The sequence below is a fragment of the Myxine glutinosa genome, chromosome 12 (genome assembly GCF_964187855.1).
Source record: "Myxine glutinosa chromosome 12, kmMyxGlut1.1, whole genome shotgun sequence".
Classification (NCBI taxonomy): domain Eukaryota; kingdom Metazoa; phylum Chordata; class Myxini; order Myxiniformes; family Myxinidae; genus Myxine; species Myxine glutinosa.
The window spans coordinates 67,332,229-67,350,264 of record NC_136272.1 but is presented as its reverse complement, the minus strand read 5'-3'; the positions used below and the strand labels follow the sequence as shown (position 1 = coordinate 67,350,264).

The following is an 18,036-nucleotide window of genomic DNA, read 5'->3' as shown; positions in this document are numbered from 1 at the left end:
CACCGCAGCCAAAGCATGCGGTGTTTTTATACTGCATGTCGTGTGTACCCAGCCGCACAGGGATGCTCAAACCCACATGCATGAGCAGCATCCTTTTGCCTACACAGAGCAGCAGGTTTTGGTTTCGTGCACCAGGCTCATTTACCAGGTACCTTGTTCGACAGGATGTCAAACAAAACAAAACCGTAGGCTGCATCACCAGATTCAGGCTGCAGAAGTGTAGGAGACGTGGGTTGTAGAAATGCATAATACTCTTTTTGAAAGCTTTAAAGGAAAGTCTAAAACAAACAATTTTACCAAGAAAATGCCAGAATAATAATAATAATAAACTGAACAAAACACGAAGTAGAAAAAAAAAAAAAAATGAATAAAGTTCAGGTGACAGTGTTGGCATCAAAATAAACAAATTGTAAAACTTACCCTCAATGCCATCCTTTGTACAACTTGATTGGGGTCACTCTCCAAAATCACCCTGAAGAGACCACACAAGGACAGCACAAGCACACCAAAGGTAAAATTATTGTGACCTCAAGTGAACCCTTAACAAAACACCAAGGTATAGGTTGTTATGGCTGTAGAAGAACAAAGCAAAAGGTCTAGTATCTAGCCCATGACATATGCATCACATGTTGCAGGTTGTGGGCCAGAAAGGAAACTGTCATACGCTGAACATGTGAAACAGATGTAATGAAAGCAAAACATTCCACATTACCGCAGACAGATATTTAAAAACAATACAGGAAGCTAATACAGCAATAAGAAACTAGAACGGCACTCAATAGAGGGCATACCTCCACCAGATGAACAGTTTACGTTTTGTATCCTAGAGTAGACCAGAAAATCCTAATACAGAATCACATTTAATCAAAATCATCCGTCCATAACTTTTTGAGATATCCTGCTTCGTATCGTTTTTGGCCTCATCTCCCAATGGTGAAGAATCACTTAAAAATTATACGAGCCGGATCCGGATCTTCACCAAAATATAATCATTTCGTCCTTGTCACATACACTACATCTCTGCCAAATTTTGTACGAATCCGTCCACAACATTTTGAGATATCTTGTTCACAAACGGACAGACAGACAGGGGTGACAACATAACCTCCATCCACCTTTGGTGTCATCCATATATGACACACCACACACGCCATGCACTCCACACCTAAAATAAACACCCAATAAAAGTAACCGGAACAGGACATTGAACAATAACGCTGGTGCCGCCAGCCGCCACATCGCAACATCAAGCAGGCAGATCCGTGAGGCCACGACCCGAAGAGCAGTGATTGGTCCGGTACCATAGAGCGATGAGATGGCACTCGCCGATAGGAGCATGCGTGGACATCGTCAGATGACACAAGAGCCTCGAGAACAAAAGACTATGTTCCGACATTTTCTGCCTCTTGCGTCCTGGCTTTGGTGACAAACAGTCGCAGCTACAGGCTCTTGCGTTGGGATTTCATGACGAGCGGTCAGATTCATTATCGCTCTTGCGCCAGGGACATTTAAAGTGAATGGTCGCATGTACGACTCTCTCTCTGCGTCTGGATCCAAAAGCAAACGGTCACCTATACGGTGTTCTCTTGTGTTGGGTCCTCATGTGAAGTTGGAGTTCAGGCTTGCTCTAGGCAGTGGCATTCACACACCACACCCTCTCGCTTCCTGGTTGGTGTTCGTGGAAGGTGGACGCAGTTGCGCATTTTGTCTTTATTCCTGGGTTTCATCGGTTAGAGCGACCGCGTTGTCCTTACCTTTGCTCGTCGGTTCTGGCTGTGCGTCGGCTGGGTGCTGTGTGAAGCAGATGGGGAGGACGAGTGCGGCTGGAGTTAAAGAACGGCTCGGTAAGGCCTGTTTTCCCGCGCACTAACTGCGCACCAAGGCATCCCTTCCCACGCAAGGACGCGGGGGCTGTGACGATTCCCGACGGGGTTCAAGAGCCGCTCGAAGCTGAGTACACTACATTTTTGCTTTCGTTCTTTTATTATCCCCTTGTGTTGTATACGAGTCTGCTTGGGGGCACTCCATTTAGGATATTAGTTTTATCATGCATTCTTTTGTTACTGGCATTTCTTTCAATATATCCCGGTGTGTACCCCAGTTTAGAATAGGTACACCGTATCCCTGCATGTCTCTTCAATCCCTCTTCTCCCTCCAGGTCTTTAATAAACGCTTGGATTCGAAAGAGTCAAATTAACATAGGTATCTTTGATCATGCCTGATTTCTCCTGGAGTGAGGGAAGGGGGGGGGGGGGGGGGGAATGGTGGGTGTGGATTAGTATATATATATATATATATATATATATATATATATATATATATATATATATATATATATATAATTCCAGTAATATCTGTGTGTGTGTATGTGTGTATGTCTGTGTGTTTGTCTGTGACCGCTGTTTCTCGACAACCACGGGTCCGATATACTTGAAACTTGCCAGGTATATTGCTGGGGACCCGAGGATGTGCCTTTTCAAGGTTTCATATTAATCGGACAAGTAGTTACCGAGCTATGTCCAAAAAACGATTCAACCAATCAGAGAGCAGCGAGTTATCACGTGTGCCGAACGTGGCGAACAGACTCTGCCTCGGACGGCACATTTGAGAGCGTATTCATTTATTTCACGTTGGCAAACTATGTTGGCGTTAAACTATGTTTTAAAACTAATTAAAACTAATTTGCGATTCTTTCGCTTTCCTGCGCGTTTGTGCACGCTATGGCGATTTCTTTACCAAACTCCGCAAGCCGTTCGCTTTGGACCAAACCATTTCATGTAAATAGAGGGGGGGGATTGTCACCGTACTCGCAAGCCGTTCGCTTTGGACCAAACCATTTCATGTAAATAGAGGGGGGGGGATTGTCACCGTACTCGCAAGCCGTTCGCTTTGGACCAAACCATTTCATGTAAATAGAGGGGGGGGGATATAATTTTATATATACATATATATAGTACGGGCATGCCCTAGTATCTATAATTCCAGTAATCTCTGTGTGTATGTGTGTGTGTATGTGTGTTTGTCTGTGACCGCTGTTTCTCGACAACCACGGGTCCGATATACTTGAAACTTGCCAGGTATATTGCTGGGGACCCGAGGATGTGCCTTTTCAAGGTTTGAAATTAATCGGACAAGTGGTTCCCAAGGTATGGTCACCGTACTCGCAAGCCGTTCGCTTTGGCTTTGCGAATGGACCAAACCATTTCATGTAAATAGAGGGGGGGGGGGGGGGTTCTACCGTACTCGCAAGCCGTTCGCTTTGGCTTTGCGAATGGACCAAACCATTTCATGTAAATAGAGGGGGGGGTTCTGTGGTCGTTACTGCCACGTGGTTTCAAAGTTTTTTTGTTGTTGTTGTTGTTTGCACGCATGTTTTTTTGCACCCACGTACGGGCACGCCCTAGTATATATAAATATATGTGTGTGTATATATATATATACAGACTTGGCATTTAATATGGAATATTTTTTTTACTTGACTTGGGTTTACTTTCTTAACTCAGTATATCAATCTGGTGAGTTTCTTTTGCACTTTGGTGATTTATTTCTTAAAAGAACTATGTCACTGATTGTCTGTCGCAGCAAGAAGTCAACAACAGGATTATATCACAGGTGGCGTGGCAAAATGTACGGACAGGTGCATTTGATGATTGGCTTCACAGTCGGGTATACAAGGGTTGTTGCGTTCTGTATTAGTGGAAAACAACTGCTGCACGTCTCCAAAAGTTATTGCCGCTTCCTTTGGAGATGGTCCGTCAACTCGACAATGCTGTTTGTCATGGAGTGGTGGCTTTACGAAATTACGGCATGAAACAGCGTGCTATTGCTCGGCAGTATGGCATCACTCAATGTCAGGTGTCAAAGATCCTGAAACGAAATGCTCAGAGGGGTGTCCCTACTCCAATACCGAGGCCAGGACGTCCCCGCAGAACCACAAGGAGGGATGATCGCCAGCTGCACCGGTTAGTCCGCAATGGCCGTACCAAGTCAGCTAATCGGCTTAGGGCTGAGTGGCAGCAACTGACAAATGTGCCTGTATCCAGAAGGCTAGTCAGCTAACGACTGGTTCAAGCAGGCTATCATGCCAGGCGTCCCCTGAGAAAGCCACGCCTGACCAGACAAAACCGCCAGCGCCGATTGCAGTGGGCCAGAGAGCACCGTCAATGGCAGCCAGGACACTGGAATCACGTGATCTTCAGTGACGAGTCTAGATTTCTGGCCTATCGTCAAGATGGCTGCGTCCGAGTGCGCAGACAAGTGCATGAAGCCCACAACGAAGATTGTATAGTGCCAAGAGTCCAAGCTGGAGGTGGTGGGGTGACCGTTTGTGCTGCTTTTCACGCAGGGGGCAAAACTGACCTGGTTGTTCTGAATGGAAACCTGAACCAGTTCAAGTACAGGGCCATTTTGGAAGAAACATTGCTTCCATTTGCTCGTGCAGCCTTTCGAGGAAACTTTGTCTTCCAAGATGACAATGCACGGCCTCATCGTGCTCGCATGATCCAACACTTTCTTGCTGACCGTGGTGTAGAGCATATGGAGTGGCCTGCCATGTCCCCGGATATGAATCCGATAGAGAACTTGTGGACAGAATTAACGCGTCAAATCGACCACTTGGACCAGCAGCCGAACTCTGTGCGTGAATTGCAGCAGGCTATTGTCACTGCATGGCAAGCGATTCCTGCCCAAGCCTTGGCAAATCTCGTGAACAGCATGCCTCAACGTGTACGTGCTCTCCTGAATGCTTGTGGGGGTTACACGAAGTACTGAACTGCAATTCTACTGTCTGCAATTCCAGTCGTAACTTAACTTTTGTTTTTGTTAAAAAAAATTTTGGCTAATGTGCAAAATAAAGAGATACTTCTGGAAAACGTACAGAAGTTTAACACAGTACTGTCCATGAATTGAGTTCGATATCAGTTTACATCACTTTCAAGGATCAATTTATTTGTTTCGAAATGTCAAATGTGGTTTTTGTTTCTTTTAAAGGTCACATTAACAAAATCTAGAATAACTTCAACATAATTCCAATGAACTTTTGGTTCTAAGACATCTTGAAAAGTAAGTTCACCCCCACAAAAAAAATATTCCATATTAAATGCCAAGTCTGTATATATATATACATATATATATATATATATATATACGTGTGTTCTGACTGAATATATACTGTAATGGTATGTAAGAGGCGATTAAAAGGGTTGGCGCCAGGAAGGGCATCCGGCCATAAAACATTGCCTCAAAAAGGGAACCATGACAATTACAATTACATATGGGCAGGATACAGCCCGAAGTACCCTGTCAAGGTCCTCAAAAATCAAGGTGGGGAACCCGATCGAAGCAAGGGTGGAAAGCACTCCATTTATGACGACAAAACGTCTGATGCCCCACGTGGAGATCGGTTTCTGAGGTTTGGGCCATGGAATGTAGGGACAATGACAGGGAGATCAGGAGAAGTGGTGGAAGTATTGGTCAGAAGAAGAGTGGACATATTGTTATGAATTTGGGGTAGGGGGGAATATCTAGATCCAGGTATATCTGCATAGGTAGATGTCCAGCTGTCGTGATAGGGAACCTCACCTGTAATAAGTTCTGTGTTTAGCCCGGTTTGTCGGATCAAGTGTATACCTGTGATCATACAAGGATGTTCGTGTGTTAAATAGTTGTAGGGACGAAGATAATTCCCCTGTGTGTCAGACCTGGTGATCATACCTGTGTCCCTTATGGCAACGCACTCTTGTAGACATTAGATAGGCCCTTCGTGCACACATTAATTAAATCCCCCCCTTACAATTAAATCCCCTTATATCTTGGCATCATCTTTGACCAAACCCTCTCCTTCGACAAACGCACTAAACAGATCACCAAGACAGCCTTCTTTCATCTAAAAAACATTGCCTGTCTCCGTCCATCCCTCTCCTCCACAGCTGCAGAAACCCTCATGCACGCCTTCATCACTTCCTGTCTGGACTACTGCAACAGCCTCCTCTATGGTTCACCCTCAAATATCATCAATAAACTTCAATACATTCAGAACTCCGCTGCCCATCTACTCACCCACTCCCGGGCCCGGGACCACATCACTCCCGTCCTTCACAAGCTCCACTGGCTCCCCATCTCCCAGAGAATCCAGTACAAAATCCTCCTTCTGACCTACAAAGCCCTTCATAACCTGGCCCCACCCTACCTGACTAACCTCCTCCCCAGACACACTCCCACACGCACCCTCCGCCCTGCTGCTGCTAACCTCCTGTCCCCCCCCCCCGTCCCCCCCATCCGGACTAAACTCAGATCCTGGGGGGACAGGGCCTTCTCCATCGCTGCTCCCACACTCTGGAACTCACTACCGCAAACCATCAGAGACTCCTCCTCACTCACCACATTCAAATCATCACTCAAGACACACCTGTTCAACACCGCATTCAACCCCTGATCGTCTCTTCTCCTTCTCCTTTCTTTCCGTTTGGTTTTTTTAATTATGTATTTTTGTCTCTTTTGTCTTTGTTTTATGTACCATGTTAAAGTGTCTTTGGGTTTCTTGAAAAGTGCTATACAAAATAAATGTATTATTATTATTATTACAATGACTGACCATAAGAACTGACCGGAAAGACAAGCAGGCGGTGGCCGCGCAGTGGTACACCATGGCTTTCACACATTGACCGGGCCAGCTGGGAGCCACACCCAGGAGAACTAGTGATTGGCCAGTGGAGGGGCGAGCAACAAACACCACACCGATTGGCAGAGTAGGGGAGGACGTGCGATTGGTCAAAGGAAGAGCAGAGAGCTTCCCCATGATTGGAGAGTAAAGAAGGACTTGTGGTTGGCCACCGACCAATGGCATGTGAGGAGGGCGCCAAGTGCTCGGCCAATCGGAGGGGACGGATGAGATCAGAAGATTCGGGAAGGTTAAAAGCGACGCACTGGTTGGAGGGGAAGAGCTGTCAGAAGACCGCCAGTAAAACCGCTCGCTCGCCGGCATTTTCTCTCTTCTTCCCTTGGCCTTCTCGTTCCTGGATTCGTCCTGCCCGAACATCCCTTCTACCCGAACCTCCCTTCTGCCCGTAATTTTCGTCTCCGTTTGGACCTCTTCCTTTACGATCCGAATTTGCCTGCTGGACGAAAGACGGTGGAGTGACGACCGTGGGAGCGGGGCCTGCCGGGTGGCATGCGCTGATCAGCGGAGCGCGTGAACGAAGGGGACTGAGGCCTCCTTCCCGCCAAGCACGGAGCCGCATCCGGACGCGAGTTTGGGGCCTGGACGACAGACAGATAAGACGCACCACATTCCACAACACGACGACATTTATTTTATTCATCCTCGCCCATTGTTTCGTATCTGAAGTCTGGTGTGGGGACGTCCCAATTTAGAATTTAGTTTCTTCCATCGCGTTTCCTTGTTCTCAGTTCTGTTAATAAATATTTATTGTTGTACATTTTACCTCCGCCTCGGTTTGAGTTAATTTCCAAAGGGAGAAGACATCGTCGGGGCCGGAAAGGTAAGCCGCGGCATTTCCCCCAATCCGCCGACCCGTGTATGATCCGCCATAGAATTGGATAACGCCTCATTAAAGCTCGATTCATCCGTGGTGACGCTCGGTGTTAACTGAGCCAAGCACGCGACAAATGGTATGAATGGTACAAAAAGTTATGCCAGACGGAAGTCTCTCCTCAGTGAAAGACACATGAAAGTCCGCTTGGAGTTTGTAAAAAAGCACCTAAAGGACTCTCAGACTGTGAGAAACAAGATTCTGAGGTCTGATGAAACCAAGATTGAACTGTTTGGCTTCCGTCTGGCCACCCTGCCATAAAGCTCAGATTGATGGGGTGTTGCAGTGATGGTTGTCCTTCTGGAAGTTTCTCCCATCTCCACACAGGATCTCTGGAGCTCAGCCAGAGTGACCATCGAGTTCTTGGTCACCTCTCTTACCGAGGCCCTTCTCCCCCGATTGCTCAGTTTGGCCGGGTGGCCAGCTCTAGGAAGAGTCCTGGTTGTTCCAAACTTCTTCCATTTAAGAATTATGGTGGCCACTCTGCTCTTGGGAACCTTCAATGCAGCAGAGATTTTTTTGTAGGCTTCCCCAGATCTGTGCCTCGACGCAATCCTGTCTCTGAGCACTGCAGGCAGCTCCTTCGACCTCATGGCTTGGATTTTGCTCTGATACGCATTGTCAGCTGTGAGACCTTATATAGACAGGTGTGTGCCTTTCCAAATCATGTCCAATCAATTGAATTTACCACAGGTGGACTCCAATCAAGGTGTAGAAACATCTCAAAGATGATCAAGAGAAATAGGAGGCACCCGAGCTAAATTTCAAGTGTCATAGCAAAGGGTCTAAATACTTATGGAAATGTGATATTTCAGTTTTTTCTTTTTAATAAACTTGCAAAACTTTCTAAAATCCTGTTTTCTCTTTGTCATTATGGGGTATTGAGTGTAGATTGATGAGGGAAAAATGAATTTAAACGATTTCAGCATAAGGCTGCAACATAACAAAATGTGAAAAAAGTGAAGGGGTCTGAATACTTTCTGAATGCACTGTATGTCAAATGAATCCATCTTGAGTTCTCCAACCTTTAATGAGCAAAATAAACAACTGCTCGACGTTTCGATCAGCAACACGGATAAACGTGCATCCACTGACCTTTCTCAAGAGTAAAGAAAAACAATTTTATACCCTCCCTTATATAAGGGAGAAAGGGGGGGTGGGGGGGGATTGGGACATCAAAACCACCAATCAATACCGTTCTGGAACAACTCGTGCCCTTCAAATTTAAACCGTAAATCAAAACAAAACCGTTGAACCAACTGAAACCACACATTGGGATATTACATCAAAACAACCGTTAAATCACATGTTGAATCAAACAAAATGTAACATAATTCAAATAAATCAATGAAACACATACAAAACATGATTATTTGCTTCAAGTGATGGTAATTTAAACGAATCAAGCTAAACGGATATTTCGCAAACCTAAAGAGAGAATGTATACCCAAGTGACCGCAACCGAGGTAATAACTTATATGCTTGGTGACGCAGTTTCTCTGGTACGTTTCTGCATGAGAGGGACAAACGCCAGTGGTAAGTCAAGCACCTCCTCTGTGAGACACACAACAGACTCCTCCACATGCCATGCCTCCAAAATCCCCCTTCTTTGTTTACTGGGGGTTGCACCCAAAATGCTGGCATTATCCCATTGCAGAACATGGCCAGCCTTCAGACCATGTTTGGCAATGGCAGATCTCTTTGGATAGTTGCACTCGAAGGCCTTGCGATGCTCATTGACCCGTTGTCTCAATGTTCTCCCTGTCTCCCCAATATATTCAGCCCCACAAACATAGGGACCGTGTATACCACCCCTGCCCGGTCATTCCTGGGAAGGATTCCTCGAAATGTAAGGACAACGACATTCCTATGTAAAGTAATGGGACTGGGGTAGGCGAGGCTATGACTGTCAATCAGCTTGATGCGGGCGGAGCCGTTAGACACATTTGCCTCCATCTCGGCGTTATGCGTGATAATGTTAAGTGGGATCAAATAATCTCAGCAGAAATATCATGTTTCGGGAAATGCCTTGTTTTTCAGTTACATTTATGAAAATAAAATAATAGCGAGGTACCAGTGTTATACACCGCACACGGGACACGTGATCACGATCCCTCCGTGATCACGGGTCAAGGCAAAAGCAAACCACGTGATCAATAAACCATCTCAAGTCACGGTTTCTCGGCGCCAGATTTGTTACGTTGGCGCATCACTGATGGCGTCGTATAAACAGCCTGAACCACGGAGTTATAAATAGCATGGCCTCCGTGGCCTAAACAAGGAATCCACGGGAATTGAATCAACTATAAATGGAGGTGTGTGCGTGCGTGCGTGCGTCATACTTTTTCACGTCTATTAATTAATTACGTACTATTCAAATGTACCTTTAACCCTTTAGACTGCTGAGACCCCTTAGAGTCTTAGACCTTGGAAGACCTCTAAACACTTGACCAAAAAGACCACCCCCCCCCCCTCCCCCCAAAGGACCCAGATGACCCAAAAGTCCCCGAAGACCCAAATCACCGAGAAGTCCCCAAGGACCCAAAAGTCCTTGTTGACTGAAAAGAGCCAGATCACCCAAAAGTCCACGAGGACCAAAAAGTCCCAAACACCCAAAAGTCCCCAAACAAACACCCAAAAGTCCCCAAACACCCAAAAGTCCCCAAACAAACACCCAAAAGTCCCCAATTAAAATTTGGTCCAATGAACCAACGGTCCCCTAGTTTAATAAATATTTGAACTGACATTTAGTGATCCTTTCATCTTTGTTTGGCATACTGCATCACCTGGAGTTGTCAATGGTCAATTAATTGATATTTAAATATAAAGATCCTAGTTTCCTTATGTCCATGCCCTATTAGTATTACCTATGGCGACTGGGGTTGGGGATTTGGGAGAGGGAGGTGGAAGCAGGGGTTGAGGTGGAACAATTGTGTTATTTTTTAAAAAATTAAAAATTATGCCAGACACCCTCAGTACGCCACCGGTGAGCACGTCTATAAAGTTTGTACGACACCATTTGTAAATCAGTAGTAGAACATCATCTACTCAAATATAATAATTATTCAGACGGTGTGTATTTCTGAGCTGGGCCTCTCTCAATGGCAATGACTGGAGTTTCACTTGGTGCAGAATCCTTTGTTATAATTTGTTTGTCCAGTTATACAGTTTTACAGATACTCTCTGAGAGCGTGTTCTCTCGTACTCAACCAACGCCATCGTAGTTTGGCAAGGCCACGCCCTTCCCCACTCTTACTTGATCAACCCTGAACCTTGCTATGCGCATGCGCAGATAAGAAAGCTGGTCACGTGTACAGTGTGTTTGACTAAGTCTTTCTGATGATATATAGTGATGTATTTTTATATAGTGATGTATTGAGAATCTACTCAAGTATTACCGAGGTCTTCTGATTTCTCAGAACCAGGATTTGGATACCACAGATAAATACTTATATCTTGTCTTGATAAAGTTCTTCATTGAAGTTAATTTTACAAAACTATTATTAGAGAGTGCGTTGGCACTGTCGACTCTACGTACGAACATCCGGATGATGCGGACAAAAAAAATGTCGGCCCCACTCACTAATACAAAACAAAGGTTGGAGTATCTTTTCGTCATCTAATCTCATAGTAGTTTATCGAGGACATTTGCATTTCAAGTGTATAATTTTCATTGACACTTCAAGTGAACAAAACAGTAAAACCCACGAGAGTATCTTTCACATGTCCGCCGTGCATAAATTCCTTGAGAGGCTCCGCCCTATTGGTTAGAGGGAAACCACCAGTTATTTTGGGCATTTCTAAGTGCAGGTCCTTGTGTGGCCTGAGGCTGGATGAAGACATTACTCTTTGAGAAATGAGCAATAAGACAGAGCTGCAAGATACAGTCAGGGTTACGTAAGACAATATAGGAACATGTGCAGTGTTTGACATTTCTGATGAAGATATCTTGGCACTTTTGGTCCAAGATTGGGTATCCTCTGAGTTCGTACCATTATTCCACATTGCGTTATTCCACATTGTAAAAAATTGCAGAAACAAGTGAATAAAAAAATTTATGCTTCATTAAAAAGGCAATGTAGGGATGACTAACTACAGTCTAAAAAAGGTCAAAAACAAGATAGGGATGATGTTGGTTTAGAGAGTAGCTAACAGTATTGCCATCACATAACAATCCCTACACCACTGCCTCCAGACTATTGTCTAGGGCTAGGCCTAGCTAGAAGTATTAGAAGCTCCTATATTTAATTTCTGCATTAGTATAAGAAGCTCAATATAATTTCAGGGACTTCTTGCAGCTTCAGTTGTCTTTCCTACTTTTCTTTTTTATCAACTTAGAGTAACCAATCACAAATGGAGATATTTATAGAATGCTGTTATTAGAGATGTTCATGCAGTTTGTAAGAGGTTGATGATCATGTACTGATATTACAACATTGTACTCCGGCTGCTAATTTGTAGAGTTTCAGTATGTGACTATACTACAAGAGTAATCAAGTACTGGTGTAACCAGTGGAGTGTTTGTAGAAGCTTGAAGCAATAATTGATGAAGTGTAAATGAGGCAGTGATGTGGGGATCGAAATGTGATGGCAATACTGTTAGCTAATCTCTAAACCAACATCATCCCTATCTTGTTTCGGACCTTTTTTAGACTGTAGTTTGTCATCCCTACATTGCCTTTTTAATTTACCGGTAGCATAAATTTTTTTATTCACTTGTGTATATATATATATATATATATTTATATAGATATAGAGTGGCCACAGAGTCCCTATGCATAATAAAGTGTGTCCTCTGTTACTTATTTGTTTTCCAGGTACGGCTTCAGCATGACGGACAACAGTGAGTACATGATGGAAGAGAGACTGATTACTTGTGTTTGGGTTCATGACCGCACGTGAGAAGGAGCAAGTTTTGAAGACATAAGGACAAGATTTTCGCAGAGGTTTGATAAGCCAGCTCCTACGAGCGACACGATGCGGGCATGGGGGAAGAAGGCTTTTTCAACAGGGAGTGTCCTTGATTTGACTTGATATAAAGCAAGGCTCTTCTGCAGCAATTCCCCACTATTAAATCAAGACTAAGCGTCTTTTTTTCAGATGAGTGTGCTATTTACCCCAGCAATCGATCCAGGAAGGTTTCTTTTTGGTACAAAGAAAATCCTCATTTTTATGAGGAAATTGAACAGCATCCTCCTCATGTCATGATGTGGGCAGCAATTTCAGAAGATCACTTGATAGGGCCATATTTTTTCGATACAAGTGTCAATCACACTGCTTATTTGAACATGCTTCAGATGTGGTTTGTTCCACAACTGCGTGGGAGGTCTCGAGGCAACAGCTATCCTGCAACAAGATGGTGCACCAGCACATTATGCTCTCGCAGTTGGAGAATATCTCGACGACAAATTCAGTGGAGGATGGATTGGACGTGGATCTGAGAGAGTGTGGCCTCCTCGAAGTCCGGACTTACAACATGACAACTCGCTTTGGGGCATTGTGAAAGAGGAAATTTCTCATCTCCACCGAACAACAGTTGAAGACCTTAAAACAGCTTTCAGGGGCTGCTTTTATGACCTCAAACCCTCAACATGGAAGATGCCCAGAAGAACAGAGAAAAATTCAAATTTGTGTGGAGAATGGAGGGGAGCATACAGATAAATTCTAACCGTGCATAAGAACTTTGTGGCTACTCTGTAAATCACATAACCATATGCAGTGCCTATAAAAAGTCTACACCCCTTTCAAGATTTTTCACCTTTTGTTTCCCTAGAGCCTGGAATTAAAATGCCTTAAATCAGACTTTTCCACCTTTATTTACACATTGTAACCCATAACTTCCAAGTGAAAAACAAGTTCTACAATTTTCAGAGAATTAATTAAAAATACAAAACTAGAATATATTGGTTGGAGAAGTGTCTACCCCCACTTATAATAGCAATTATTGGGGAAAATGCCAGGGTCATAGAAAAGGCCCCTTTATATGGTATGTGCCATGTGGCAAACTATAGAAAAGAATAGACATTCCATAGCTTGTAGAAAATGCCGAATAATAGAAAAGAAGGGACATTCCAAAAATCTCATGTACATGCTGGACTACCCTTGTGTTCTTAAGAGGAACCAAGTGATGGTCTGGAAAAGTTAATAGAAGGGGGTGCCCTACATCTGGCAAATAAAATACATTTACTTCTTCATGCAGCTGTAGGAATCAAATTGGCGCCCTTTTCATATTTCATCCCAATTTGCATTTTTTAGAAAATTTATTCATCGATTAAGTGAATAATTAAGTAATTAATCAAGTAATTGATAAAAAAAAAATGTTTTTTTGTCAAAGCACGTGCTCACCATTGTGCCCAAATTTCAGCTTCCTAGCTTAAAGGATGGCTGAGATATTGCCCGAACAAACAAAAACAAAGTGAAAACCGAGTACTCCCTTTCTGCATGAGTCATCGCCAGGCCCCCTTCGGTGCCCGGCGGCGACGTCATGCAGCGCCTGGAGATGGAATAGGAAAGCAGTGGTGTACAAGAAAAAAAAATCAACATATTTTGTGTGTTTGCCAATGTTTATTGCACAAAGTTTCATTAGAGAAATGTTTTAAAATGTGCCAGCAATTGCATATTTCTGGTATTTGACCTTTTTAACCACACGCCAGGGGGCATGGCCACCTCCATGCCAATGATCAAAATGACCAAGTTTGGTGAATTTCTGCACAGCCACTTAGGAGATAGCATGACGGACAGACAGGGACAACACAGACCGAGCAGATTACAATATCCCCCGTTTAAAAAAAAAAGTGTGGCGATTCAAAAACAACAAAATTGATTGCAAAATAGGTTTATATTTCAAAGCAATCATATTGTCACATGTTCAGAGGGTGGGGGAGGGCGAGGTGGGTTCCACAACACACAGGGCACATGCAGGCGAGGTATCGTGTATAATACCCCGGAAACTTTTGAGATAAAATTCTCAAGAAAATACCATTTTATATACACAATCTGCACCCCAAAAATTAACCCCAGCAAAAATGAAGCGCAGATCTGGACTGGGAATGGAGTCAACTCAAAACCAGTGTTTTTCCAATGGAGAGAACCATTTTAGATAATGTTTCAGCATATACATGGATGACTTCAAACTTGTATCAAAGACAATATGATGAAAGAAGTGCCATGGTAAATGTACTAAACAACTCAGAGATACAAGACATAGCACATTGAAGCCATTGAAGATGTCGTGGAGGATGATCGAGATCCTTACAAGAGATTCAGACGAGGTAATTGAGTTGGATCTCAACGACCGACCTGAAGGTAATGTGCTGATCCCTATTCTCAAGCATGAACATACACAACTACACATATGGAACGCTTTGGCATTGGAGTACCGTCCAAAGGTCAGCACAAATGCTTTGGCATTGAACCACCGTCCAAAGGTGGACGGTGCATTAGATTCAGACGAGTCAACGAGCTCAACAACTAAATGAGTAGAGATTTGGCAGAGCAATGTGTAAAGGTCCTTGAGCTGATATGTACACAGGAATCAGGTGCTGTTTTGGAGGCCTGTGGTGATATCAGTTGTGTTCTTGCATTCATCCTGAATTCTGGATATTTGGTACACAAAGATACGCTGCACTCTGCTGTCTGTGGTGTGAAAGTTGTGCGGCAAAATGGCACTGCACGACTCGATTCGTGTGTTGAAGCACTGTCAATTTTATTGAAGCATGAAGACCATCAGGTGTCTGATGGGGCTCTACACTGCTTCGCATCCTTAGCTGACACATTTATGCACCGTGGTGTTGATCCAGCACCCCTTGCGGAGCATGGCCTGACCGCAGAATTAGTGCCTCGATTAGCCGCTGCTGGGGGTCTTGCGCCAGGACCATGCTCGACGGGCACAGCAAAAGCTAGTTGTGGTGTGCCACCTGCCATAACTTCAACGCCATGGTCAGAGCTCAGCAGCCAAGTTTCGACCATCGTCAGCTTACTCTCCGCTCTCTTCCGTGGATCCCCAATAGTTACACGGGACTTGCTGTTATTGAAGCCATTACTTGTTATACAAATGCACATTGGAGCCATTGAAGATGTCGTTGAGGATGATTGAGATCCCTACAAGATTCAGACGAGGTAATTGAGTTGGATCTTAACGATCTACCTGAAGGTAATGTGCTGATCCCTATTCTCAAGCATGAACATGCACAACTACACATATGGAACGCTTTGGCGTTGGAGTATTACCGACGAGATAAGGAAGATGCCTGTGTGAAGCTGCTCGAGACAGCAAAGGTGGACGGTGCATTAGACTTCAATGGCCATGCCAAAGACCAGATGGCGTGTCTGGATATGCTCGCGGCGCATTATGTGCAATGTGCATGGAAAATCCGTCTCACAGATGGAAGGAAAGAGCTCATCAGACAGGGGAAATACCTTCATTTAATGGCTGATAAAATCATAATTGATGACCAGAACCACATTCTTGGCAGGGCCTTATTGGAGGGAGATCAGATGAACCAGGCAGAATCACAGTTCAACTTCGTTCTTTACCAGGCACCCTTGAACATCCCAGCACTGCTCGGAAACGCGTGCATCGCTTTCAACAGGAAGAACTACCATGAGGCGGTGGCATTCCACAATAGGGTTCTCAGAAGCAACCCTGGCTGTCCTGCGGATGTACGTCTTGGCATGGGCACTGTTTTGTTCAACTCGGTGATCTGGACAAGGCACGGCTTGCTTTCCAGCGTACCCTTGATCTTAATCCTCATTGTGTCGGTGCATTTATTGGGTTAGCGATACTGGAGGTAAATGATAACCAGGCTGATTCAATCAAGAATGGTATCCAACTTCTATCGAAGGCGTATGCTCTTGACAGTTCCAACCCGATGGTGCTGAACCATTTGGCGAATCACTGCTTCTTCAAAAAGGAGTATGACTGGAGATGTCACTCCTTTCATACTCTCTCCTCAATATTAGAAGAGAAGAAGAAGAAGAGGGGGATTAAATTATTATTATTTTTACTTGTTATTTAATTGATCATTGTCGTGTTGTAGTTGACGCTAGACTCGTGTGAGCATGGTGGACGTGGATCCGGATACGTTGCTGGAATGGCTGCAACTGGGCCAGGGCGACGACAGGAACTTGCAACCTTTTGCCTTGGAGCAGCTCTGTATGTTGTTGCTCACGTCGGACAATGTGAAGAGATGCCTTGACACGTGCCCTCCACGGACATTCCTGCCAGCATTGTGCAGAATCTTGTTGGATGAATATGCCCAAGATTATGTTCTGGAAGTTACTGCTCGCGCAATAACATATTATTTGGACGTGTCGGCCGACTGCACTCAATGGATAGTTGTGGTGGATGGGACTGTCAAAGCTTTGTGCAGTCGTCTTGAAGTCAACGAGCTCAACAACTAAATGAGTAGAGATTTGGCAGAGCAATGTGTAAAGGTCCTTGAGCTGATATGTACACAGGAATCAGGTGCTGTTTTGGAGGCCTGTGGTGATATCAGTTGTGTTCTTGCATTCATCCTGAATTCTGGATATTTGGTACACAAAGATACGCTGCATTCTGCTATGTCTGTGGTGTGAAAGTTGTGCGGCAAAATGGAACTGCACGACTCGATTCTCGAGTCGTGTGTTGAAGTACTGTCAATTTTATTGAAGCATGAAGAACATCAGGTGTCTGATGGGGCCCTACACTGCTTCCCATCCTTAGCTGACACATTTATGCACCATGGTGTTGATCCAGCACCCCTTGCGGAGCACGGCCTGACTGCAGAATTAGTGCCTCGATTAGCCGCTGCTGGGGGTCTTGCGCCAGGACCATGCTCGACGGGCACAGCAAAAGCTAGTTGTGGTGTGCCACCTGCCATAACTTCAACGCCATGGTCAGAGCTCAGCAGCCAAGTTTCGACCATCGTCAGCTTACTCTCCGCTCTCTTCCGTGGATCCCCAATAGTTACACGGGACTTGCTGTTATTGAAGCCATTACTTGTTATACAAATGCACATTGGAGCCATTGAAGATGTCGTTGAGGATGATTGAGATCCCTATAAGATTCAGACGAGGTAATTGAGTTGGATCTTAACGATCTACCTGAAGGTAATGTGCTGATCCCTATTCTCAAGCATGAACATGCACAACTACACATATGAAACGCTTTGGCGTTGGAGTATTACCGACGAGATAAGGAAGATGCCTTTGTGAAGCTGCTCGAGACAGCAAAGGTGGACGGTGCATTAGACTTCAATGGCCATGCCAAAGACCAGATGGCGTGTCTGGATATGCTCGCGGCGCATTATGTGCAACGTGCATGGAAAATCCGTCTCACAGATGGAAGGAAAGAGCTCATCAGACAGGGGAAATACCTTCATTTAATGGCTGATAAAATCATAATTGATGACCAGAACCACATTCTTGGCAGGGCCTTATTGGAGGGAGATCAGATGAACCAGGCAGAATCACAGTTCAACTTCGTTCTTTACCAGGCACCCTTGAA

General features: G+C 44.6%; 1 protein-coding gene and 1 pseudogene across 1 annotated transcript in view; one reads left to right on the top strand and one right to left on the bottom strand.

The window, feature by feature from the left end:
- LOC137437503 (coatomer subunit zeta-1-like) overlaps positions 1-18,036 on the bottom strand; it is a 101,870-nt gene that overhangs the window by 17,267 nt on the left and 66,567 nt on the right. Inside the window, exon 7 of the mRNA XM_078766924.1 lies at positions 421-472. Within this exon, the coding sequence (XP_078623050.1) occupies positions 421-472 (52 nt within the window). The remainder of the gene's footprint in view (positions 1-420; positions 473-18,036) is intronic.
- Positions 16,611-17,582, top strand: LOC144888466 (E3 ubiquitin-protein ligase HECTD1 pseudogene; annotated as a pseudogene).